Raw genomic sequence first — 27125 nt, forward strand, 5'->3', positions numbered from 1 at the left:
TTCTGACTCCCAGCTCCTTACCTTGAGGCCTAACATTGTCCTAGCTTGTAGTCTAGGCCCTTCCCAGTATAACTGAGCAAGTAGCACCTTGGCCCCCACCATTCCTTACATCAGTGAAATCAGCCCAGCCTCATTCACACAGACTGGGGGTCTCCTTCAATGGCAAACAGGTGTGTTGGTGCCTCATGTTTAGTGATATTGTCCTCCTCTCTCTCAATGTGGCTCATTCTGGCAACTAGGCACTTTCCCATACTTTTCAGTGTAAGAGTTGCCCACATGCCCAGTTTCCAAGATTGGCTCTACCTTTGTTCAAGTTCCCAGGCTTGTCCCCTCCCAGGGCCCTGATGCTGACTTGAGGTCCCAGTCTGGAGGCCTTCAAGACCATTGTCACAGAGCAACACTGCTTCTCAGGTTTTCATGCCTACATCAGGTCCCCTAATTCCTGCCCTTGCTGTGTTGGGGTTAATTAGTTCTAGATCCAGATTCCATTCCTCCTCAAGCAGCCCTGCCAAGAAGAAAACCTAGTCCAGGCCCACATGCCATGCATAGGTAGACAACCCTGAAAATGTGCGCTGTTAGAGAGTCTGCACGGCAATTTGGACAAAATTTTGCAGCTATGCACAGAATTAGACCTGGGTGTCAAAGGGTGGATCTACCCACCAAAGGAGCCAGGAGACTGATGTGCTTGGATATGTGTCAGGAAGACTAGCTTCTAGGAGTCAACTATCACAAATGGCAGCAGAAATTGACAGTCTGCTTGGCTGTTGGTTAACAGATTTTATTCATAATTTTAAAGAGAGATTGATTGCATGCACGTTGGAAGGATACTGTATTTCCTGTGGGGGGCAAACCTGATCCAGCACAGCCTCTCCTGAATCATAGACTGCAAAGGACCTGTTTGTTGGGCTCCTGACTTCTTACAGTCTACCTCTTAATACTGTCTGGGTCAGTCCTGGGTTATATTGTACAAAACAGGAGTGACCCTAAGGAGCAGAGGGGAAAATGGGGTGGGGAAGAGAGAGGTCAGGGGCTATGCTCTAGAGGTAAGCCTTGTTAGCTACACTCTTCTCAAACTTTTGCCTGAGCTCAGAAACCAGAGCTGACTGGATAGGGCTTTCCAAGGCTTTGGGTTTGGATGACTGTTGAGGCTGTAGAGGGGTGAGTGAGCCAGAGACTGTAGGCACAGTCCAGGGGGCTGCACCCATGCTGGGTACCATTCTAGGTAGAGGAGGAGGGACTGGGGCTCTAGGGACTGGGAGACTTCCTAGGCTGTTTTTGTTGCAGTTCTCATTGGGAGGATCCTCTCTGAGCAGAAACTTAGCAGCAGCCTTGGTCTTGTTGAACTTGAGCCACTCGATATGGACAGCGTGGGGTGCAGGGCTGGGCCGCTTGCGGAGCACACGCCGCACTGGCAAGACCTTGTTGGTTTTCTTGTTGCGCCAGAAGGTGGCAGTGGAGATGAGGACAGTAGTTGCCACTATGATGGCCATGATGCCGGCCAACACACCCACAGCCTTCATGGGATTGTCTTTCGTCTGCATTAGGAAAGTGTCCATGGAGTTTTGGGACAGCATCTGGAAGAGAGAGCCACCCCTGCATTCAGCTGCCCTGCCTAGTCCCTGGAGGACAGAGCAGGGGTCATGAGCTCCCTTAAGCCCAATGGTTTTTAAACTTTCTGGCATCAGGTATTCCTTGAGAATCTGATGAGCACTATGGGCTTCATCCCAGAAAAATGCACACAGAGAAAAAAACACAACACATGCAACCTACCAGAAAAAAATGCACACAGAGAAAGCATGATGCAAACACCATCTTTTGGATTAAGACCTCCTCATTAGCTGGACTCTGTTCTCCAGAGAGTAGGATATCATTTACCTTTGATTATGGGGTGCACATCTCAAATCTAACAAGAACTCTTAAGATAATGACTTTCTTCCTGACACTGGGCTGAGAACTATGTATGAGGAGGGACTAAAAAACCAGAATTTATTTATTAAAAATTGTATATTTATTCTTACATGTTTAAACTTCACTCACCGTCAGAGGAGTCCATTTGATTCAATACACCTATCAAGACATTGTTTCTACTGCTCAAAACAGTGTTTGAACTTAATGATTTTGATGCCTTTTAGTGCTTCTGCCATTTATTGTTTCACCTCTTCCACATCAGTAAAACATTCCTCTTTGAGGACTTTTTTCATCCAGAGAAATAACAAAATATAGTCACTCAGGGTGAGATTGGGTGAATGGGTAGGGTGGGGCATGGGGTCATGCCATTGTTGGTCAAAAACTGCTGAACAATCAGTGTGGTGTGGGCAGGTATGATCACACATCCCTGTCATGAAATGGGCAAAGACATCATTGAGTCTCCAAAAAAATTTGCTGAAGCTGAACAAGCCTCTCACAACAATGCCAGTTGGTACACTGATACAGATGGCTTCCTAGAATACTCACCTAGCAGGGGAAGCCTGTACTACAAGGAGCTCGCCCTACAGAAGATTATTCTGTCTGGGGGGGTGTCTCCCCTCATGTAATGATTTCACATCTGCTTTCAATACTATGATAAGAAGGTGTCATTATTCTCATTTTACAGAAAAGGAAGAACAGCTTGGCAAAGTCCAAAGTCACACCATTAATGAGTATTGAGACTAGAATTCCAACCTGATTCCAAAGCCTGTGTGTTGCACAGGAGCCTTGGCTGGTATGTGTGTGTGATGGCACAGGAGCCTGTGTTAGCATCCAGTATAATTTGGAGGAAGGCTGGAGATGGTCTCTCCCCCAGTCATGTTGCAGTGAGGCTTGAGATGACCCTCTTCCCCACTCAGGCTTTATACCCACCTCAGTGTCTATAATGTCAATCTTGAGTAAAGCCGTGGTGCTGAAGGATGGGGAGCCACGGTCTTTGGCCTGCACCTCCAGGGACCATGTATAGTCCCTGTTGCACGTGACATTATTCAGGGAATCCAGAGAGCGGATGGAGTTCTTGAGCCGGATCTCCCCTGTGTATGCATCAATGTCGAACACGTTGGCTGGCTCTGCATGGGTGATGGAATAGTCCACCAGGTTATTGGGCTCCTCTGCATCCTGGTCTGTGGCCTGTGCACAGGGAGGAACAGACATGGCTGGGTTTCTAGGAAAGTACTTGTGTACTCAGGCTAAACCAACATGACATATGGGGCTTGCTGGTTGATGGGGAAGGGTCCTGATCCTACTGAGTAGACAGGAGCTGGGAGAGAAATTGAATGTGTGTGCTACTATGAGCCAGTGTCCATGCCAGGCCCTCTGTGTATGTTATGCCGTTCCATTCTCAGAACAATCCTGGCAGTAGGCATTGTTGAAAAACAAAAGCTTTGGTACTAAGTGACTTGTCTAAGTATAGACAGGTAGAGGGAGGGGAGCTGAACGTCAAGTCTGTTGGGTTTCAGAGTCCCTGCTCTTCCACATTGGGAAGACAGTGTAGAACAGTGGGAAAGACACTGCTTAGAAAGTGGGCAGACTGGCTATGTGAATGAAGGTAAAGCAATACTTAACTTATCTGGGACTCAATCTTTTGTTTCATTAAGTGGCAATGGTACTTTCTTTTCAGAGGTTATTTCTGGGTTGAGGTGAGGATGGGGACATATAAAGTATCTTAAAAACCCTTGCCCAGAGTGAGAATCCAATATATTTTATTTTAAAATAAATTCTTATGCCACAATGTCTCTTGCAGCTGCTAAAATAAGGCTTTTAGGGGAGCTTAGCTGTCTTTAAAGCACACCTCAATTTTCACTGAGGTCCCCAGCACCATCGTCTTCTCCTGTATGCTCTTTCCAAACTGGGGATAGTGGTCATTGACATCCAGCAGAGTGATGAACACCTCAGCTAGGCTGTACCTGCCTTCCATGTCCTCTGCCTTCACATAGAAGTTGTACCTGGCAGTAGCCTCAGCATCCAGGTTGGCCCAGGGTTGGGTGCAGATGATCCCAGTGGATGGGTGAACCAGGAAGCTACCAGTCACAGAGAGCAGAGGGGGGTGTGCACAAGCACAAGCACATGTACATGTGTGCACACACATAGACACATGCCTATAGTAATGAAATGCCTCCAGGAAGTGGTGATAATGCATTATGCAGCTTCTCTCAAGTATCCCACATGGCCCTCTCCCATCATTGCAGTCTGACCAAGGGAAGCAGGTCCACCCAACTACCCACCCCTCCATTAACATTGAACTTAATGACCTGAGTCACAGACCTTCCCTTTCCTTCCATGGTCTGCCCTTCCCTAGCCCAGCACTGCTTGCCTGGCTCCTAAGGTCATGGGCCATAGCTCTGAGTCATCATGATGACCCTTTCTCTCTCAGATCCCAGCACCTTACTGTGTCCCCAGTACCTCTGCCTCAGGCTCTCCACTGCTTCCCTCCACTCCTGTCCCATGCTAACTTTTGTGACCCAGGACTTGTCCTTTCTAGGTTCCTTCTGACTCTGGCACAGACCCCATGCACCCGCAGCCTCCTTGCCCAAGGCCCTGTATGGGGTTGGATCTACTTACAGGTCGGCCCCAGACCCATAGATGGAGTATCTAACTTCACCCCAAGGACCTGTGTCTGGATCCACAGCCTGGAAGAGAGAAAGCTCCCAGTGCCACCTGCCCCTTTGTTTGGGCACATTGGCAGCTCATGTGTCAGAGGGTTATTTTCAGTGGCAAAACAAGGGATTTTGGGGTTTGCCCAACTGTGGTAGAAACTGATCTGGAGTCCTACCCCAGAGCCCTAGTTTTCTGCCCAGAAGGTCTCAAGTAATAGAAGTACAAAAAGATAAATCTGTATCCTTTGTAAATGAGAAAGGAAAAGGAGGTGAGTCCTATGTCTTGAGCTTGAAGTTAACACTTATGTTTCCCTTATAGTCCTTTGAAGTGTTGTTGTCCCCCTTATAAAAAAAAAATGGAGGCTCCATAAGGACAGGTAGTGTGTCCAAACACAAGCTAATGAGTATGGGCAATTCAAACTGGAACCCAGGTTTGTCTGACTTTATAAGGTTCCCTTTAGTAGTTCCTAAGCCGACCCTCAGTCCCTGGGCCAGTCCCCAACCCACTGTGACAGCCACCACGTTGGAGCCCCCTGGGGCATTCTCAGGGATCCTGGCAATATAGTAATGAGAGGTGAACTTGGGGACATTGTCATTGGTGTCCAGGAGCTGGATCAATACATCCGCAGTGGAGCTGAACTTCTCCGGGGTGCTCACTTCAATAGCCAGGAGCTGAAGAAGGAAGGAGGAAAATAAAGACTTGTCTGGGTGGCAATCACTTCCTGTCTCAGGCCTGGCCCCAGACCCACCTCAGTTCCCTGGATCCTGGCTCTGTTCCTACTGTCAGCTGCTATTCCTACCACCACTCGCAGGAGCCACCTGTAAAGCACTCCATCATTTTCCCCACAAACTTGCAATGCCAGCTTTCTTATAGTTTCCACCTGTATTTAGGTCAATTTCTTTTGTTCCACTGATTTGTTTATTCCTTTTTAGTTCCAATTTTAAAATTTATTGTGCTTTATTTATATAGTAATATATAGAGAAAGTTCCTGCCTTGTCTTTTTTTCTGAATTTTCACAACTGTTCTTATAGGTTTATTTCTCCAGATAAAAACCTGTGCAACTGTGTCAAGTCCCCTTACCACCCCTCTGAAGGAAACTTAAGGTAAGACTTAACCGAGGTGGCATTGGATTCTTTACAATAAGAATTTGCATTTTGAACGGGTTTTCCTTCTTTATATCCCTTTGTTAAATTTTTACAATTTCTTTGTCATATAAGTCTTTTCTATTTCTTAATATAGTTATTCCTAGGAATTCTTTCTGAGTTCTTTTGTAAAAAACATTTATTCTATTATTCCCATTGCTATTTTTGTATGTAGGGGAAAACTATAAAATTTGTGTATTAACTTTGTAATCAACCATGTTAACAACTTTGCCATGTTTCTAACAGTTTTTCAATTTCTCTTAGGTTTTTCTAATCACTTCACCAAAAATAATGATGAATTTGTCTTCCTCTCTAATGCGTATACCTCTTATGTCCTTCCTTTATCCAGGGATAATGTTATCCTAGGAAAAGTGTTAAATAATGCTGTCACAGTGGGCATCCAAATTTTGTTTCTGACTTCACAGAATGCTTTTAGAATTTACTTTTAAGAATGATGCTGGCTATGTGTGCATGATGTATAATATAAATAATTATAACAATTTAGGATAAGGGGGTATAAGGGCACTAAATAGTGATGGAAAATATAATAAAGATTAAAAAAATTTAAATAATAACAGCATTTTTACCTTTTATTTATATATTATTTATGTTTATGTATAATAGGCATTGTTTATGTTTATAATTTTAAATAATTACAAATACAAAGGAGTGCTTTTTTAATGTTCTACTAAAGTTTTTATCAGCATATATGACAGATGTCAAATATACGAGAAAAACATTTATCTTGATGAGTAGTTTTGCTTTCTTCACCTATTAACATGGCACTTATATTGGCAGTTTCCCTTCAAGCCCTCCTTGAAGTCCTGGGGGATTGCTGTAGTTTAGAAGCCGGAGCTCATAGAAGCAGTGAGGGCAGCAAGAGAGGGTTCTTGTATCACTCTTCTTCCTCCCCTCTCGCTCCCCAAATCAGCAGCAGGGGCAGAGGGACTGAGAGAAAGAGAGAAGGACTAGGAGGGGGCAAAGGGTTAAAAGGGACCCCCTCAGGAATAAATCCAGGTGCTGTTGTGAGCTCCTGGGACCCTCTCCCCATTCAGGCCAGTGCAAATCATCACATACCTTGAAGGTTAACAATTTGAACTTTTCAAAATCAATGGCAGCTGAATTCTCCACAATGATTGTGACTTGGGCCTCATTCAGGACTGTCTGTGGGACCACTCGGAAGATGCCCCCGGGTCCCACCATGCGCAGGTTGAATTTAGCATTGGCTCCCTGTGCAACAGTTTGGAGAGAGGAAACAAGGAAGATGAATGAGAATACAAACTTATATACATATTGGTGTTAAGCAAAGAGCCTTCATATGCCTTTAACCTTGGAAGGTAAGTATTTAGTTCTTTTGTAGGTGAGGCAGTCAGCAATCAGAAAGAACTTAATAGACTATGAGGACTATTCAGGAGAATGAACACAGAGGCCTAGCTCTGTGTGGGAATAGGAGGCAAGAGGATACACACAGAAATGCTTGTCTGGAGGTTCAGATGCAGAGGTGCTTTTGTTTGACTGGCTTTTACTTTTAATTAATTGTGAATGTCTTTAAGCCACACAGTCTTTGATTAGCTACTCTCCCACTTCTCTCTGGTTACACACTCCTGTTTCATTCAGTTTGTGACCTGCCAGGTCCTATGATGTAAGCAGTGAAGCCTGATGCAGCCTCAGCTGTGGGACTTTGTCCCCATATGATTTTCAGGAAGACGGGTGGAGGGCAAAGCTACATACCTGGTCTGAGTCATTGACGGTGATCTTCAGGCCCCGAAGGATCTCCCCCTGAGGTGGGTGCTCATACATGGACAGCTCGAATCTGTTCTGGGGTCCACTCTCTCCATAGAATGTTGGTGGGTGGTTGTTGAGGTCCACGATCCTGATGGTGACAGGGACCGTGGCCTGGACAGCTGGGCTCCCTGCAGAGCTGACCTCAGTCACCTAGGGTGGGATAGGTGACTATGGTTGTGTGACAGGGTGACTCCAAGATGGCCCCAATGATCCCCACCTCCTGGTATTCATTTTTGAGTCATCCCCTCTCTTTGAGTGTGGCCTGGCCCAGCAACCTGCTTCTAACAGATAGAATATGGCAAAGGGAGATACTACTTAGTGATTAGATTACAAGAGATTATAATACTGTCTTCTAGCAGACTCTCTTACTGGCTTTGATGAAGCAAATAGCTATGTTTCAAGGAACTAATGGTGACCTCTAGGCAACAGAGCAAGAAACTGCGACTGAGTCAATAAGCCCTCAAGGAACAAAATCCTGCCAATGACCATGTGAGCTCAGAAGGTGATCCTTCCTCAGTGGATCCCTCAGTGAGAATGCAGTCCAGGCTGACAGCTGGATGGCAGCCACATGAGAGACTTTGAAATTGAGGACTCAGCTATGCTGAGCCTGGACTACTGACCCACAGAGACTGCAAGATACAAATGTGTGCTTTTTAAAGTCACTAAGTTTGGGATAATATATTACAACATCTCTAGAAACTAATACAGTGCTATTACCAACCCCATTTACCGGATGCAGCATGGAGGGATGAAGCAGTCACCCAAAGTCATAGCTAGTGAGTTGCAGATGTGTCTTATTCCTTAGTTAGTGTTTCTCTACCTCACTGCACTATTCCCTCTTTGCTGCCAGACATGGGTTCAAATCCTAGCTCTGCCATGCTCTATCCTTGTGTCCCTTGGCCAGGGAAAGGTGGCAGGGAGAGGAGATGTGGAGATACACAATGGATAAATAATACAGGCTGCAAAGCCAGGGTCAAGAGTCCTAGGAACCTCATGAACCATGTGGCAAGCATCATATAAGCCTCTTTAAGGATCTCCTTCTCCTTGTTCTATAAGCATGTTCTGGTCTTATGTGTCTTAAAATTTCCCTCCCTTGTCCCTGCTCTGTCACACCCTAGATTCATCCTAACTCTCCTTTCTAAGAAGCCTGCACCTCTCCATTTCCTACTTTCCACTCTGCTTGTGCCCATGCTGCATATGGCACTGTCATTCTTCACTCGGCTGGTGGGACTATTCTCTGCAGGTTCCCCTCGACCTCTCTGTGTCTCCTGTGCTGGATTCTCCCCAGTCCTCCCTCTAAGCCTCAGATGTTCCTTCAGCTGTGATCTTGGCCCATGGTCCCTCTCTCCTTATAGCCATCCTCTGGCTGGCCTCATTCCCACCTAGCCTTTTACAGCAACCTGTATGTTTGTACTCTCTCCCTTTAATTCTAAACCTGTCTTCCCAGGGTGGAACATTTCAGCTTTACTGTCCCTGAAGCAGCAAAATTCATCATGCTCATCCTAGTCCATCTGCCTCCTCTCTGTTCCCCATGGCATGGTACCACCATGCTTGTTCATTCCTGTCTTCTCCCCCACCCCTCACAGCCGGTCAATTGTCATTTTCTGTGTAGTTTCCTTCCTTCATATTTTGCAATTTGTCCATTTCTGCGATTTCACCCCCCTCATCCCTCTGGGCCCTCTTCATGTATCACATTGGCTGATGGCTCTGCCTCTCTGTTTCTCATCCATTTCCTCCAAACCCAAGTCAAGACCAGTGTACTCAAATGCCAGGCTGATCTCACTGCCTTTAGTATTCCCAGGGCCAGAGGGCAGGGAAGACCAAGCTAGAGGGAAGTTACCTGTACATGTAGCTCGTACACCTCTCTTCGGAGCTGGGCAGGGCTCTGTGTGACCAAGATGGCTCCAGAAGTCTCATTAATTTCAAAGGCCCCATCACTCCCTGTCAGAGAAGAGATGCACCCTGTAGTTCTGACCAGCAGCACAGGGGTCATAAGGGATTTATGCCAGGTATGGTAACCATACATTCTCCTCATGCATTACCTCACTGAAGCCTCCTCTATAAAATGTCATTCTATCATCTGTGTGTCTTGCCAGTGAGGAAGTTGGGTCTCAGAGGGGCTTAACTCTGTCCAAGATACACAGTAAGTGCAGAGCTGGGACTTGAACTCACTTCTGTCTGGTTCCCAGGTTCCACAGTACTTTGGTTCTCTTATGTGTAGTGGTGTGTGTGTGGTGTGTGTGTGTGTGTGTGTGATGGGAAGAGAAACAGAGAAAGGAAGAGAAACAGAGGGAGGAAGAGAGAAAAGAGAGGAAGAGAAGATTAAAAAAGGGGAGAGAGGAGGACGAGAAGGAGAGAGAGAAGAGAAGAGTGGAGGGCAAAAAAAGAGGTGAGAATAAAAGAAAAGAGACCAGAGAAGAGGGAGACAAATAGTCAAGAAGAGAAGAGAAGAAAGGGGGTCATGGGTACTTGGTAATTTGTAAAAGTTTGAAGTGGTGGTGGGGATGGAAGGCAATCAAGGGTCTGTGTACCTGGGAAAAGGAGCCTGTGTGTGGAGGTAGTCATGTTTGTCCATGCATGAGCCTCTACATCCTAGGGACAGGGTTGGAGGAGGGAATAGTGCCTGGGTGAGAGCATGTAGACATATGGATGATGGGAACTGGCATTAGGTAGGAGGGCCCTATTGAGGGGCCTAGCCCTGTAGGGACCAGCTACTGAGGTCTGCAGAGCCTATCCCAGGGCTGGCTCTACCTACTGAGTTGCTGCCCAGTTGTGTAAAAAGCATAGACTTGGAACCAGCAGACTTAGGTTCAAACCCAGAGGGAACATGGGATGCCTACTTATCTTCTCTGAGCCTCAGTTTTCTCATCTATATATAGAGCTAGTACTAGGGAAATGCTGTATCATCATTGCATTTAATTAACTTATTTAAGTATATGTTCTAGGCCAAAAATTTTAAAAGAATTAGAAAAAAACATAGCCATTTAAAGAGTGTAAGAAATGTTCCCATTCCTGTCAATGAGCACATGCCCAGAGCAAAGGAAACATAAATCTGCCTACCCAGTGCATCTCTCCTTGTGATTGGACCTAATGACAAGTGGGACGGAGAGAACATATCCATGGAGACTTGCTACTTACTGGAGAGACCCAGTAAGGGTCCCTCCCTTACAGCCTCTCCTCTCTATACATTATGTGCTTCTAGCCTGATAGATGATGGACTGGGACTCAAAGAGGCTGGGGAACCTTGCTCCGGTTGCCCAGGAAGTCAGAACTGCTGCCCAGTGATGGTCTGTCCCCAAAGCTGACCCAGACTCACCATTCAGGAGACTATAGAGAATGTGGTTGGGTTTGCCCCGATCTCCATCCATGGCGACAACTGTCAGTACCTCCGAGCCCTTGGGAGAACAGGAGCAGCTTCTTGAGGCTCATGTGTGATGCTAGGGCTCTCCCCTCCCAGACACTGCCATATCATAAAGGGGAGGTGTTTCTTCCACCCAAGAGAAGGGGTGGGGCCTTTGTGGCCCCACCCCTTCTCTTCAGGAACTTGCAGAACCCACTGGCCTCCCAGGACTGGAGGGTCAGCTTGAGCTCCACTGCTTCCTCATGCACATGGGTAGGCATGTGGATTACCCAAGGACTTTCAGGCCACACAGTTCTAACTTTGCCTCTTTCCCCATACACTATGCTCAGTCCTCAGCTCTACTGTCCCTGCCTCCAGCTTTGCCTCCTTTGTCTCATCCATTTTTTTTTTTTTTTTGCCTTCAGAGATGTGCAGAAGGAGAGGTGAGAGACTGGTAGAAGGGGGACCAACACAGGGGGGTCTGATGCTAAATACAGGAATTGGGATTTTACCCTGTGGCCCTGGAGTGCAGTTTCAAGGGTTTGGACAGAGGTGCCACAACTAGAAGATCTTGCTTGACTTTAGCCTATCACCCACTTCTAAACTCCCTCCTCAGGTCCTTCTCCCTGGCCTGTTCATACTCCTGGGTCTTCTGGGCTGACTGAGCACTGCCTCTTCTCCCCTCAGCAACTCTCTCCAATCTTAGCTCCTCAGCAGGTCCCACAGGCCTTCCAGGGAAGCCAGTATTTCTCTCTCTCTCTCTCCCTCCCTCTCTCTCTCTCTCTCTGTCTCTCCCCCCCCCGTCCTCCATCTATACCACTTGGCTGCCAGCTTCTGGAGAGGAGGTATTTAGCTTGGGCCCAGCATGTGAATGGTCCTCAGTAAATTCAGAATGCAATTCAATTCCACGGAGAGTTCTTGAGCCCTGCGAAGTCTGGCTCCAGCCATCCCCACAGGGAACTCATGGTCTGGCTGGGAGATTCTGTGAGCGCATATCAAGGATGCATGGAGGGACATGCTCATGGAGGGGTATACATAATATGGGAGTAGAGAGGAGGAAGCTCCTATCTCAATCAAAGATGTCGGGGAAGTGGTGCCAGGGCTGAACTGAGAAGGGCAAGGAGCATCAGGCCCATGGGCATATTTCAGGCAGAGAGATGAGGGCAGAGTGGTGAAATGGGCTGGGGTGGGTAGAAGATAGTGAGAGCTCATGGGTGGAGGGGCAGCTGACCCTTGGGTGCCAGGCTGAAGAGTGGGTCCTTACCAGAGAGGCCAAAAGACAAATGCAGCGGCCCAAACTCTAGGGGCAGAGAGTACACTGAGGGGAGACAGCTGAGGTCAACCTTTGAGCTGGGTCTGTGTGTGATATCCAGAGAGGGTCATGGTAGTTCAGCAGCAAATTGTAGGTCTGAGAGGCCACAGGCCACAGGCTTAGGGCTGGGGAAGCATAGAGGCACCTCATCTCCTATATAGGTGTAGAGAAGTCCCCACCCAAATCAAGGCTCTCAACTACCTTCCAGCCTCTCTTCTGAACCCCTCTGAAGGGGTGACCTTTGCGGTTGGTCTGTGATGAGGGGAGAAATGACTGGCACAGTCTTGGCACCCACTATGTGCTTTGTACACGAGTACTCACTTCCTACCCCTTATGCTTCCAGAGGGGAAAAAAACCTGTTGACCTGAGCCTGAGTCAGCCTCAGTGTGAGGAGGGTGAGCCAGGGCTGAGCTCAGCCATGTCCAGCAGGGGGATCTCGAGGTAGCTTGAAGGACAGGACAGGAAGCATCAGGAGGGAACACTGGGCTGAGGGGCAAGTCACCCACCGGAACGGTGTCCTCATACACATAGCCATAGTAGGGTGTGCCCACAAAGACAGGGGCCATGTCCTGCACGTCTTCCACGTAGACTGTGACTGTGGTGGTGGCCGAGAATACCACATCAGCCCCTCGCAGCCTCCCTCCCATCCTGGGAAGAATCAGGGAGTAAAGAGAGGTTGGGTTTTAGGGTTGCACAGACTTCAGTGGAATCTGGCTCCTGCCACTTACATGAAGCAGCTGCCCTCTCTGAGTTTTGTTTGCTCCTCTGTCACCTGAAATAATTCTCTTCTTGTAGGAATGCTAGGAACATGAAATGCCATGATGCATGAAGGTCTTCAGTCAGTGTCTTGTATGTAGTAGATACTCAGAAATGCTCTTTTGGAAACAGGGTTAGTTCACTGTCCAGGAAAATTATGTTGGACAAGTGGCAGAAGAGGAAGTCCAAGCCAATTCCCTCCCAGCCAGGAACCAAACCTCAACACCTGCTGAGGAGCTACCCGAATATGACTTGGCTGTGTTTAGCATGTAGAATGGAGCAGTCACTGAGCCCAGCCCTCATGGAGTAACTGCAGGTGGGGCCAGCTCAAGTCCCCTGGCACAGGCTGGACTGAATGGCCTGTAGCCAGCATGTGACCAGCAAGGGCATTCCTGGAAAATTAAACACTGGACCTAACGACTGGGATTTTTTTCCCTCAGGGGGAGGGCAACCACTTTGCACTTGCAGAGTTGTGGGTCTATATCACACACTTTGGAAATGTGAGGAACTTAGTTAAGGCTCAGGGGAGGGATGATGAGGAAACCGAGGCTCAGAGAAGGTAACTGGTCACACAAAGAGAAAGATGTGGGTGAACAAGCTTGGGAGGTGTGCAGAGGCTATGTTGTGGGGCATGTGATGGGACATGAGTCTTCAGGCCATGGCCACCTGGTCTTATAGAGGGGACCTGGCCTGTCAGTCCCCAGGAGAGAATGTGACTTTAGGAGCCCACAGTCACCAGTCAACCTGGAAAATATATTCATGTTTGGGCAGGGTTCACTCAACAGAGATTGCAGCTGCACCCCACACCCTCCTCCCCACCCCATCCTAATCACCTTCTGTCCAAACTGCCCCCACTCCATTGTAGAACCTAATTCTGTTCCCATCCCAGGGCAGCTGCCTCTGACAAAGGCTGAGGAAAGACTGTATACTCCCCATTCCTCCCTATTACCTTGGCAACCACAATGACGAAATGGGCCTGGGCCTTCTCGTAATCCAGGGTGGTCTCTGCCCGGAGGCGCAGCACACCACTGTGATGATCCATGGCAAATTTGGTGGACTGAATATTCTGTAAGAGTGAGGGGCAAGCTTGGCCTTGGAGAGGAACCCTGGCGGGCCCCAGAATACCCATTCTGATTATTGAAAGGGGATCTTCACTGTCCTTGGTCTGGCCTTGTCACTGAAGTTCAAATTTCAGGGCACTCAGCCTTTCTGGCTTCCAAGATCTCCCTTGTTAGGGCTCTGGGTTTCCCCTCCGACTCCCTCAGTCAAAACCAAGAAGGTCCCTTCCACAGGGCCTTAGCTCTCTCTGCTTATCTAGAAAACAGTTGGGTGTGGCTTTGGGCTAAACTCTGACCTGAAGGTTCCAGCAGATAGAGAAGTCAGCATAATGCTTTAATCTAGAGGGGGTGGGGTCTTCACCTGCCCCCTCCCCTAAGAAGTGACTGTGGCCAGTGTGAGCAACATCTGAGGTGGGATGGGGTTGGGGGGGGGGAGGCAACAGGAGATGATCCACAATCTACAAAAGGGTCACTGTGTGTCAGAAGCTATTATTGGAGGTTTATATGGATTTAACCCTCACTGCAATCCAGTGAGGATGTGCTTTTTATTTTTCCCATTTTACATGAGAAGGAACTGAGCTGGGAGAGTTGGATTATGTTTGAAGGCCCCATGAGTGGGACGTGGTTAGACTTCTCTAGTACCTGTAGAGCACAGGAGATTTCTCTACAAGCTGTGTTTTTAACCACCAAGCTGTGCTGCTTTGAAAATTGTGAGAGCAAGTGAGTAAATATGGAGAGAATAGAAAACTCTCTAGAAACAGCAACATGTGATGGAGGGCAGCTGGTTCCTAGGGAACCCAGGGAGAGGCAGGAGGTGCAAGGAAGGGTCTTGCCTTTGACAGGGTGGGATGTATGGACAAGGATGGGGTGAGGGAGTCACAGCTTTGCTCCCAAGAGCTGACCCTTTGGCCCTTTTGCCATAGACAATTTTCAGCACAACAGCTTTAGTCTACCCTATGTGGGTACAAAGTGTCCAGGCCTTCTCATGGAGAAGATGGGTTTGGGGGTAGAGAGCTCAGGGTCCTGGAAATCTGTGGAGATAGAGGCAGACCAACCCAGAGGGAGGCAGGGTGGGCCAGTCAGGAGAAGACAGCTTCCACCCAGGTCAGTCTCATGTCCTCACCTGTCTGTCCTACCCCTGCATTTACTAAGAGCTCCTTGGGATCTGATGTGGCATCTCTGACAATCTCCAGGAACAGTAGATGCACTGACCTAAGGACCTTGGTGATGGAGGTGGGGTCCACTAGGTGTCCCTTCTAGCCTGTGCCTCTGGTTTCATCTTGGGGGTACTGCCTTACCTGTAGGAAGTAGGTGACACTCCCTCCAGAGCCTGTGTCCTTGTCCATGGCATGAACCTTAAAGATACTGCTCCCAGCAGGTATATCCTGAGTGGTCATAGCCACAGGGGTGAGTCCTGTGGCACTGACAGAATGCTCAGGGAACTGGGGTTATGGAGGGTCATGGAAAAGTGGGGTCAGGGGAGTGAAGGGCTGAGAAAAGGTGAAAAGGTAGTGAATGACCCAGAGAGCCCCCAACAGGGGGAAGGGCAGTGACAGAGGAAACACATCAGAGTGGGTACAGGAAAGAAGGAAGAGAAAAGGAGGAACAAACAGACATCCTCCCCTGAGAGAGAAACTAAGACTCAGAGTAGATAAACTATTTAAATATGAGCTGAGAAAAAGGTCCATTAACATGAACATGTTCAGCATCACCAGGAATCAAATACATACAATTTTGAACCAGAGTGAAATATATTTCTCTTACAGAATTAACAAACATTTAAATATTTGAAAAATCCCCAGTGTTGGCAGTGGTGGCTGGGGAGGGGATGCAGGGCAGGGGATAGGGTGACCAACCCTCCCCAATATCCTGGAGGAAAGAACACATCGGTGTTCTTCTGGAGAAGCAATAACAACTCACAGCCATTCATGTTTTCAATCTAGTTAGTAGTTTCAAATCTTGGATTGTATCTTAAGGAAATAATTCTAGTTATAAAAAAGGAACTTTTATGTTTGGAATTTAATGTCTGTTATGACAGCAAAAATTTAAACTGTCTTAAATATCCAAACATTAGAGAACAGCTTCATAAATGATGGAATGTTCACTTAACAAAAGCTATTAAAATAATTATGCAAACTTTAAAATTAATTGAGGAAATGCTTATAAATTAAATGAAAAAAATGTATACAGAAAGCATATTTAGTGTAGTCCCAACTACATAAGACAAACAGAAAATAAATCCAACTATCACAAAAATGACTAGAAAGAATACATCAGAATTTAATAGTGCTTTTTCAACCTGGAAGGGTTTCGGGTAATCTTGAAACTCTTTTTTTTTTTCTACTTTTCCATATATTCCACATTTCCATGATAAATGTATATTATGATTTGGTGGAATAGTAAATGAGCATTCCTTTGGAAGAAAAAGAAATGTGAGGAGATAGCAATGGAGGTAAGGAGAACATGAGACAGAATGGAGAGGGACTCTGCATCCTGATGCCTGGTCTCTTTGGCCAGGCCACAGGGCAGCGCCAGAAATCAGGCTGTAGGTCTAGCATGGGAATACTTGGGCCCTTTCTAGTGGCTTCTCACTTACCTCGGGAACCTGGACAATGTAAGGCTCCTGAATAAACCTTGGCACCTCGTCATTGGCATCAGTCACCAGAATCGTGACTTTTTCTGCTACCTGAGAAGAGGCAAAGGGGACAGGATTTGGGGCTGTGAGACCTGGACAATAGAGGGACAGCAGCCAGTAATGCTCAAGGTATATGTCTCTACTTATCCTCCTTCTTCTCCCTCTCTCCTTCCTTCCTTCTTTTATTTATTTATACAACAAATATTTTTAAGCAACTACATGGTGCCAAGCACTGTGTTCCATCCCAGAGATAGAAGACAGTCTGATAGTGTGTAATTTATGGGATGAGATAGGAGGGCAAAGATCAGCATATAAAAGAAGGGTAGTGATATCATTCAGGGTGATAACAGTCTGGGAGCAGCATGCTCACCAAGGCCTGCATCCCCTGGGGCTGTGGGTGCATGGTGCAGGAAGCTGCGTCCCCAGGCCCCAGAAGATGCACCAAACCAGCCTGTGGTGGTGGACAGCAGGGAGGTTTCACAGAGGAGTGAGGAGAACTAAGCTCTGCAGCAGTTTGTCAGGTGAGAGGGAAATAGGTGAAGGAGCAACATGTGCAAAGGCAAAGAGGAGTGAAACACAGTGAGCAGAGTTCTGAGAACATAAGTAAATTTATGGCTAGATGGTTGGTGAGGTCAATGTGGGAGAAAAGGTGGAGGAGGCCAAAGGTGCCCAACGGGGGAGCCCTGAATGCTGACTGAAGCTTGGGTTCTACCTGAGGGTAGTGGGGGCCAGCTGTTAGTGCTTTCTGAGCTGGGCTGTGGCCAGGCCTGTGTTCCACAGGGATGGTTCTTGTCCAATTCAGAGGTAAATTGGGGTTGGGGTCCTTAAGCGGAGCCCCTGCAATGGTCAGGGGAAGCACTAATGAGCGCTGGGGGTAGGTGGTGGCTGTGGGGAAGAGGTAAGGGAGTAGTTGGGGTCTGGGTGCCCAGGTGTTCAGCTTGGGTGACTGAGAGGAAGATCCAAGAACCAAGTGTGAGAAGGCAGATGGGAAAGCAGATCTAAGGAGCTGCTGCGGAGCATGAATGTGCTCCATCTGAAATGCAGCTGATGAGTCTTGTTCTCTCCATTCTTATTCTCTCCCTCCCCCACTGACCTCACCCCTTACCTGTGGGCACATTGGGGCAGGTCTTGGTGGGCCTTAGCTAGAGTTTGCCAGTGAATGAGTACCCACCTCCCCCTGCACCCTCTAGTGGGAGGAAGGAAATGTGCTCAGGCCCAGGGAGCTGTGTGTTGCCAGGGAGCTGGCTCAGATGTGCACTCACCAGATTCAGGCCATCAGAAATGCTAATGATAGCTTCAATCTCACCCTCCCTCTGTGAAGAACAAGAACTAAGTGAGTGTCCAGGAGTGACACCCTACAGAACTCCCCTCCCTCTGAGGCTGGGAGGAGCTCTTCCTGCACCTCCCCTGAGCCCTGACAGGAGGCCTGGAGTAGGGCAGGTGGCCCAAAGCTGCCTTTAGCCATGCTTTCTTTCAGGGCTCTGCATATCAGGGATTCTCATGAACCCAGAGGGACTGTAGAGGGGTCAACAGAAATGCTTCCCAGCTAGAATGAAGAGGGATCTCTTGTCTTGGAGGTCCCAGGAAAAAGGTTTTATTCCTTTTTTTCTCCTTTTTTTCCCCCTTATCTCTCCTATGCGTCTCCATATTCCATGGTTTTGCAAAGGTCCAGGTCTGTGGGGTCTAAATTACTCCCCATGACACAGTGAGGAAGGGTGTTGAGGTTCCCAGGTCCCCAGAAAGAGACCACACAGTCACATTTTCACTGCAGCCTCTGAGACCTACCCTTTCCTTTCTCTACCCTGGTCTATGCCTGGTGGAGTCTGCCACCAGACCAGAGCTGGCAGTAGCCGCATAGCTGCAGTCCAGTCATGTGGACAACTAGGCCCACCAGGCTGGTGTGGGAGCTCAAAGGGACAAAAACACAGCCTGTGCCCTGGAACCTGCAGGTTGAAGGGTGCAAAAGGTAGAGTTTTACCAAGCTAAGATCCACTCTCTAAAGCATACTTTCCATCCCTTCTCTGCTCTCTGAGTTTTCTGTGGCTTACAGGACCTCTCCAAAGACGATACTCAGGGGACCTTCCAGCCTAGAGATGTTTGTCTGCGTGCCAGCAGACTGCACTTCTTGCATCTCCCCATACCTCTCTGTCCAGCTCTTCAATCAGGGTGATGTTTCCAAAATTGGGGTCAATGGAAAAGACACTTCTAGCACTGGGGTCAAAGCTGATGTGGTAGGAGACAGGGTCTCCCTCTGGGTCTGTCCCATTTAGGGTATACACATGAGAGCCTAGAAGGAAACACAGATAGGAGACCTAGAATTGGGGACCCAACTTTTCCTAAGAGGAGCAGTTGCTCTGAACCAAGGGCTCAACTGTTCATACAGTGACTGCAATTCAGTGCTGAAGGTACAGCTCTGAACTGAGCACTTGCTGCTGTCCTCACCCTTGCTGGCCGCCTCCCACTCTTTGTCTTTATTCCTCACAGCTGTTAGTGAGATGTTTGTATGGGCCACTTTACAGCTTGTCATCTATGATACAGACTGCAGAGGAGCTTCTGGTCTGCTGTGCCTAACTCTAGGCCTTAGTCTGGTAATGACTCCTGTCCCAGGTGCCAAGAGTAGGGGCTTCCTGGGGAAAGGAGCTGGAGAAAGGGATGTACCATTAAGGCCAGAGGAGTGTCCCTCTGGGCAGTACTGTCCCTCATGTGCAGATTAGTTCCTAATGGATTTTTGAGCAGGTAGACTCTTTTACACCACTGTCCCTTTGCTCAGGCATTCCAACCCAGACAAGGTGAGGGAGAAGTGCAAATCTCTCTCTTCTTTCACCTTCTTCCTGTCTCTCTGTGTATCATCGGGAACTGGGTATTCTTGGGCCATTTTAAAGACTACAGACCTGAGATTCTAGGAGTCAGTACATTTGCTCAAGGTTACAATAGTGTGTACTGGGCAGCTAAGCCCCACAGTTACCATCATGCTGCAGAGTTCTGCCTGCCACCTAGAACCCCCAGCCAAGCTTAGGTCCTTCTGCAACTGCACTACCCAGCAAACACCCCCACCAGCAGCAGCCCTAGGGAATTCAGAGCTCAATCAGGAGCACAAGCAGTCTGGCGCTGGTGTCTCTGTAGGCTCAGAGGACTGACTCATTGTTTGGGTGCCCTGTCCAAGGAAAGGAGGGCTGCCCCTCCGGGAGACTCATGGCGGCCCTTCCCAGAGCTCCTTACCAACAGAGTGTCCTCCGGGAGGCTGAATAGGCCATGTTTCCATTAGTGCTGCCAACCCCGTTGTCGAAGAAGTGGGGGGCGAAGTTGGCTTGGGCTAGGAAGAAAATAGAACAGATGGGACACCCAGACACGAGAAGGGACAACTTCGCACCAGCGTGGTCCTGCGTTTGGCCCCAGTCCAGGGCAGGCTGACACTCCCCTTTACGGCCCTAGCACACCCACGAACTCTGCTGGGGAGCCTAGGCAGAGTCTCTTCGCCACCATCTCCTGTGGGCCCAGACTTATCAGGGACACGGAAGATCTGGGTCGCTTAGAATCCAGGCAGCGGTCAAACGAAACCCATCAATGGGCAAATGGGGGATTCTGAACCAGAAAGGGACAGTGCCCTGCCAAGGTCACATCAGACACGGGTACTCCCTCCCCTGCCGGATGCAACCAGCAGAGCAGCCGCCTAACCGCCACCACTGCTTTTAAAGAAGAGGAGGGTAGCGGGGGTCCTGTCCCCAAATTCTGGGTCTCCAGGATACTGGCCTCCGGGGAAGTGCCTCGGCAGTTCTTTACCAGCAGGGCCAGGCAACCGAAAGAATCGCCCTCCTTCCCACCTGCCGTCCCCGTCCCTCAAACCAAGTACTTTTCTAGAAGTGACGGTCCAGCCCTATGCCTCTGGTCTCCCAGGGTAACGCCGGCGCCTATCCCTCGCCCCAACAAGGCCCGCGAGGGCCCCAGCGGTCACTCACCCAGGCAGAGGCGCAGCAGCCCCAGGGCCAGGGCAGCCCGCGGGCTGAGCCTCATGTCTCCGCGGGCGGGTAGTGTAGCTCGAAAGCAGACAAGGGCCCGGCGCAAGAGCACGAGCATGCCCCGGGCCGGGAGAAGATCACAGAGGCGATAATGGGGTGGCAGCAGGAAGTGGCAGCTGAGGGAGTGGGCGCGGGGCGGGACCATCTGGTGGTGCGAGGGCGCTAAGCGGATGACACGGCTTGGGTCTGCACCACTGAAGCGCTGGCGCTTCCGCCTTAAGAAGAGACAATTAGTGCGCGGAGAGCCGGGGTGGGGGGGGGGGTGTGGGGGGGACTTGCTTCAGCTGCGGGCGGGGCTGGAGTGGAAGAGGCACTCCTCTCTCCTGCACTCCCCCTTTGCTCAGTCTGGATCAGGAGTCAAGGGCCCTCCTCAGGTACCAGACAGAAGCAATATGGAGGGGACCAAGTATCTTTCCCAAGAGTGCCCTGAGTAGGGCACTCTGAAATTGGGTCTCGCAGAGTCCCCCAAATTCCTGTGGGGCTGGGCTCCACTGGAATTTTCTCTTTTAGGAACTTCCTCTGTGACTTTCAGGGAGTTCATGCTCTCTCAGAGCATGAGCATTCCAGACTGTAACCCAGCCTCAAGCTAGAGGGATCCCTCCCTAGAGGAAAAATGAGAGCAGAGGAGAAAAGTGTGGGCCTGGGGGAAAGCATTGCACTTTGGGACAAATATGTTCCAGGGATAGTGTCCCTGAAGGCTATAGGGTGAGATCAAGAGATAAAAAGGAGGACTGTGGTTTGGAGAAAAGCACGTGGGGGGGGATTATCAGGGTTGCCTCTGTAGCATCTCAACCCATGCCTGCCCTGCCTCCCAGGCCAGGCCAGCTCTCCTAGAGGGTCCCATCACTAGTCCTATCACTAGTGGGGTCCACATGTGTGATGGGCAGTAGAGAGGGCCTTCAAGTCTCCACAAAGGTGGGAGGCAGCAGTTTCAAAGTGGCAGGCTGGCCTCCCTCCGCACCCCTTTACCCAGTCAACTCTTGCACTAGCAAGAATTAGGGATTCAGGACAAGGAAAAATGTCAGTAGTCCCAGAGTGTCTGGCAATTTCATACTCAATTAACCAAAATTCATCTTGTTGAACCCCCCAGGCTTGGCCTTTTGGCTGGAAAGATGCACTTTATTTATTTTTATTTTTTAAATTCAACCTTTACTCTATTTTTTTCCCAAAAAAGTGTACTTTAAATTACACAGACATTTTTGCATCTTTGTGTCACAAAATGCTGGGACAAATCCAAGGCAAGCGTTCCATAAGTCCTATATAGAGATGAGGATTCTAAGGCCTATGCTGGTCTCCCAGTGACTAGAAGCAGGGCCAGAGTTTCCTGGGGCAAATGTCTTGTCAGTGTGCTGAGAGGAGCCAGCACTCTCTTTGTCCTGCCTGCCCATCTCCTCTGGGGTCTCTGACTTCTCTCTCAGTTCACTCAGTCAACAGACTGGCACCAGAAATGGATAGAAAAGGAGTGTCCACACAGAGTGTGTGTGTACATGTTTGTGCATGTGTGCTGTCACTCTTATCTCTTGTAACCAGCACAGCCTATTCTGGTATGATGTCTGCTTTAGAAAGGAAGAAGTTAAAGTACAGAGAGGATAAGTCACTCGCCTAGGCTCACATAGCCAGTGAGGGACAGACTCTGGATTCATGTCCAGTTTGGGCTGGTTTCAAAAAAAAGTTGAGACTCTTCCCATGGCAGTAGAAGATGACTGCGAGGCCACTGAATTTTCAGCACTAAGCCCCTTGCTCACACCTCCTTTTCTTAGCACTAATTTTGTATTTGTAGTTTATATTATTATTTTTTAAAAGAGATCTCTCTTCTTCAATTGTATAGGTTGACATTTGCTAGAGTGACCAGACATCCTAGTTTGCCTGGGACTGAGGGGGTTTTCAGGGATGTGAAACTTTCAATGTGAAAACCAGGAAGGTCTGGAATAAAGGTCTGGGATAAAGGTCCCAGCTCCTGGGAGGAGCTGGTCACTTTAGACCAGCCTCTGTCCTCAAAGCATCTGAGAACCTGGGAAAACAGCAGCTCTACATGATAGTCTCATCATGGACCCTGGTCTTGAACTTGCAGTATGGAGGGCTTGGATGGCTTACTTTGTCATAGCCAGGAAGGAAGGACTCACCTGCCATGGCACATGGGGATTGGCCCTCCCCTGCTGACTCTGGGAAGCCTCAGGCACACTAGTCACTTTGTCTACCACATGCCCATCACCCTTGCAGAGTGACAGACTCTCTCTTTTCTAGGGTCTCTTCACCCTAGAGGAGTATGGCACCTGGGGTGAAATACCAAATCAAGTCATCTCTAGGTCAGGTGTGACAGCTCTTCCCCAGGTACATTTAGAACAGCTTGTTCAGCTGCCAGGCTGGGCATGTATGTGTTCCAGCTCCATCTGCCAAAATGGCAGCCCAGGCCCTTGTGACCTCTTAGCTCATATTTGATCCACCTGACTGTGCTAACCTACACTGCCTTGCTTATATGCACACACACATTTACACAGATGCCTACAAACACACACAAGCTCTAGTCTCATTTGCAGACTCATTTGTACACACATATGCACATACCTACATGTGAATCTGCTCACATCTCCTCATGTAAACTCGCACACCCAACACATGCATGCACACCTGCACCAAGAGAGTTTGGGCAAGGAGCTCTCCAGGCTCCTTCTGGTGCTGAGGATGTGATGAGTAGCAAGTGCTTGCTATTCAGGCTCATCTTCCTAATGATCCTGACTTGCGGTGGGTGGGGGTATGAGCAGGTTACTAGCACCCTGCTCTGCTCCAGCTGTAAGGATGAGACCATCTGGCAGGCTGACCTCTACCCTAGTACCTGGCATCCTGAGCTGTTTTGTCCATTTGCTGAGTTCCAACAAAATGACTGCTTATGATAGGGAAATCCTTTCCAGAGAGGAATGTGGTACTGAGTTTGAAGGTATAGGGTCAGGGGATCCCAGTGGGCCTGGATGAACCCTCTCTGGACATGACTGTGAGGCCACACCTATCCCAGCCCAGGTGAGGTCCTGAGGACTGTCCTCTACAGGTCTGGGCCAGGGTGTATTACCTGGCTGTAAGTTGGAAGTGCTTTCTCACAGCAGTGGGCTGAGACTGGAAAGCCCTGGACACCATCTACTCGGTAATGTGGCCTCTTCTTGCCTTCACTGCATTCAGGACAGGTACAGGGTGGCTGCCTCAGTTTCTTTAGACTTGGGGATGGGATCCCTCCTCTATCTTCCTAAGGCCCTGCCTGTCCCCTTAACTGAGGGACTCTGCAGGAGTCTAGGGCTGCCACCTGTTCCCCAGTTCCCATCTAGCTGGCTCAGACACCTGGTTGCAATGCTGTCTCTTGGTCATTTTAGTATTTTCAAGTGTGGACAGAAATTTCAGTATTGACATTGCTGGGTTTTTACCCTACAATAGTTTCCTTTGCTATCTAAGCCTGCAATGTGGCTGAGCCTGGGTAGGGAATACACCAAAAATGTCTTTCCTCCAGAAGCCTTTTGCTGTTGTTGTTGTTGTTGTTGTTGTTTCTGGCATGCTCTGCCCCAAGCAGAACTGGTTCCTACTTGGGACATTGACAGGGCCCTTGAATGATGTCAGGGCTCTACTTTGCTTGTTTTGGCATCTCCCCAGAGTTCTGTGAACCATTTAGTTTGCTTCAGTATCAGCACAGGGTCCATCACAGTAGGCCCTTAATGTGGAGTTTTTGAGTGAATGAATGAATGATTTAAATAAATTAAGGAATGAGTGAAAAGGCACCTAACAGTCAGTCTTGGTACCTGGTCATAGTCAACAGCTGACTTTCTGCAGTCTTTGACATGTTCCTTCTCCAATCATTTGTAAATTGACAGACTGGAGAAGCCAAGCCAATTTCATGAATTGAAATGCCAGGAGATAGAAATGGCTGAGTGAAAGTCAACAGTGAGTGGTGAAGACTACTGCACATGGGTAAGTGTTCAGAGCCACAGCATATTTAAATGTTGAATTGAACAAACAGAATGGTTTCCAGTCTGACATCTTACAGTTTGATATCTCCCACCCTCTGGTTCACATTTAGCAAATCCAAAGAGGAGTTTGAAAGATTACTTTTTTAAAATGTGTTTATTGATTTTAGAGAGAGGAAAGAAGAAAGAAAGAAACGTTGATGTGAAAGAGAAACATCAAAGTGAAAGAGAGATATCAATTGGCTACCTCCCATATGTGTCCTGACTGGGGATTGAACCCACAACCCAGGTATGTGCCCTGATCGGGAATCAAAGCTCCAGCTTTCTGGTGCTTGGGATGATGCTCCAACCAAGTGAGCCACAATGACCAGGGAAAATTTGACAGATTAAACATTAAATGAGCAAAGGACCTTTTCTAAGGAGCTGTTGATAGCAAGTCTGTCAGTTGCCTCTAAAGCTGTTCACATGTCACTGGGCTGCTAGTAAATGGGCAAGGACCAGTCACTGTCTAGGAGACCAAACTAAAGCCCTGGACACATTCACATCCTAGAAATTTTATGATGTTTTCAAGGCAGGGAAAATTGGCTGCAGAGTGAATCAGGGTAGTCATGTGTAGGTTCCTGCATGAACATTAACCAGCCAGGACATGGCCTCTGCAGGGCTCCAAGAAGTGTTTACCCTAAACAGTTTGCCCAGAGATAAGCTCAGAGATGATCAGCAGAGTGAGTGGGTAAAGGACTGTAAAGTGCACGTGGTGCCCAACAGGATGCTTTAAAATAGCTAGGGATGAAATTGGTCCAGCAGGACCCCACCTTAAATGGGGGTGTGGAGGGGGAGAGACCTGCGTAGTTAGTTTGGTGGAAGCAAATCGGTAATTTCAGAGTCAGGCATTTCTCATTTTCTCATTTACTCTCCCTAACAGCCCTCTGTGAAATGTGGTCTCAGTCTCATTTTACAAATGGGGAACCTGAGGTTCTGAGAGGTCATCTGACCTCTCTGATGTCACACAGTAAGCACATGGTAGAGCCATCATTTGAAGCCAACTCAGTCTGTAAAGCTTGCAGCTGTCAACATATAGGTGTCCCACACATTCAGGGAGTGTGGGTCCCCTTTAGTTGCCATGGAGACTGCATATTTCTCTAATGACACTACTGTAACCTGCAAACATCTAGATTCTTCATGGAATCAATTAGGGCAACAGAATTCCAGTTTTCTAACTAAAAGTCACCTACAGATGTTTGGGATTTCCTTATTATCTCATAGAGTGCCCAATAACCTTGACTAGTCTTATGCACAAGATTGCCACTTTAGACTCAATCTACCCTTCAAGGGCAAAGTTCTTCCACCAAGATTAAAAACTCATGTGGCAAGTTCCGGCAGTGGCATCCCACAGGTGACAGAGGAAAAGAATGTTCCTGGCATTTGGCCTTTAGCTCTGCACAGGCACCTCTACTTGCTTGGGAATCAGTTTCAGACTCTCTGCCACTCCTCAGAGGAAGGACAGATGGGGCAGGCCAGGCAGGCAGGGGCTGGGTCCTCGGCTCCCTTTCATGCCTCCTATATTTGGTCTGGGCTGCTCTAAGGGACTCATGTCCCTTGAAGGCCCCCCTGAGTCACTGCCCATTTCATCTGAGGATGGTCTTTTTAGGGCACCATATCCCAGAGGACAGTGGCTCAGAGCTGTGAACACTGCATTCCTGTCCCTCTTCCTTTTCCCACAGGCCAGGCCGTGTCTTCTCTTTATTTGTGTACATTAAATGTCTGACCTTCCCTACTGTACCTCTCAAAGAAGCTGAGGCTTCTGGGACTTGTGCTTCCTGAGCATACAGAGGGACTTGGTTCAGTGGCCGGGGACATAGCCTTTTAATTTTTTCTCCTGGTTGACTCTTGAGTACAAGTGTATAATTTTGTGTGAGATTTTTTCTTTACCTCTTTTTTGGGGGTGGGAGGTAGGGGTAGATGAAAAGTAGAGGAAAAGGGTGAGGGACAAGGATCTGGAAGGGCCAACCCTCTTGCATTGCTGGAAGGTGAGGGGTTCACATTGCCAAGGGAATTCTAGGTAGAAGTCCTACACAGCAAAGGAATGGTCACTGTGGACTTGTCCACATAGCTCACATAGCTGCCAAGTCTGCAAGGCTATTCAGAAACCCTTCTATTCCTCTCCTCTCTACCTTGCCCATTGCCCTGCCTTAGTTCTAGCACATTCTATCTCCTTCTAATAGCTCTCCATACCTATATTCTCTCCTGCTTACAAACATCCCTGGCTCTTCATCATCCTCCCAATAAACTTCAAATATCTGATTGCATTCTTCGTTCTCCCATGGCCCCAGATTGAATCCCCTGCTTCCCTTTTGTCTCTTGATCTTGCTGTCCAGTTGCTGAATCTTCCTGAAATACTCAAGTTTTTCTGCGTGACTCTTGCTGCACCTCTACTTCATTATACCCCACCCCACACACCCCTTCTCCAGCTGAAAGTCTTCCATAACTCAGGTCAAGCTCATCTTCCCAGCTCATCTTCCCACTCCCTGTCTCATGTCCAGCCCTCTTATCTCAGTGCTTACCACTTCATGGAGC

General features: G+C 48.4%; 1 protein-coding gene across 1 annotated transcript; it reads right to left on the reverse strand.

The window, feature by feature from the left end:
• Positions 1-762: 762 nt before the first annotated feature.
• Positions 763-20814, reverse strand: CDHR1 (cadherin related family member 1). The gene is given in 19 exon segments (XM_028513692.2): positions 763-1574; positions 2839-3096; positions 3758-3986; positions 4528-4595; positions 5070-5234; positions 6783-6935; positions 7437-7640; positions 9331-9431; positions 10807-10885; positions 12649-12790; positions 13828-13964; positions 15255-15341; positions 16553-16642; positions 17854-17904; positions 18733-18878; position 19034; positions 19811-19842; positions 19845-19904; positions 20548-20814. Coding segments are annotated over 19 exon segments (2745 nt in total). The 5' UTR covers positions 20753-20814; the 3' UTR covers positions 763-1037.
• Between the last annotated feature and the right edge of the window lie 6311 nt (positions 20815-27125).

The sequence above is a fragment of the Phyllostomus discolor genome, chromosome 5, assembly GCF_004126475.2.
Source record: "Phyllostomus discolor isolate MPI-MPIP mPhyDis1 chromosome 5, mPhyDis1.pri.v3, whole genome shotgun sequence".
NCBI lineage: Eukaryota > Metazoa > Chordata > Mammalia > Chiroptera > Phyllostomidae > Phyllostomus > Phyllostomus discolor.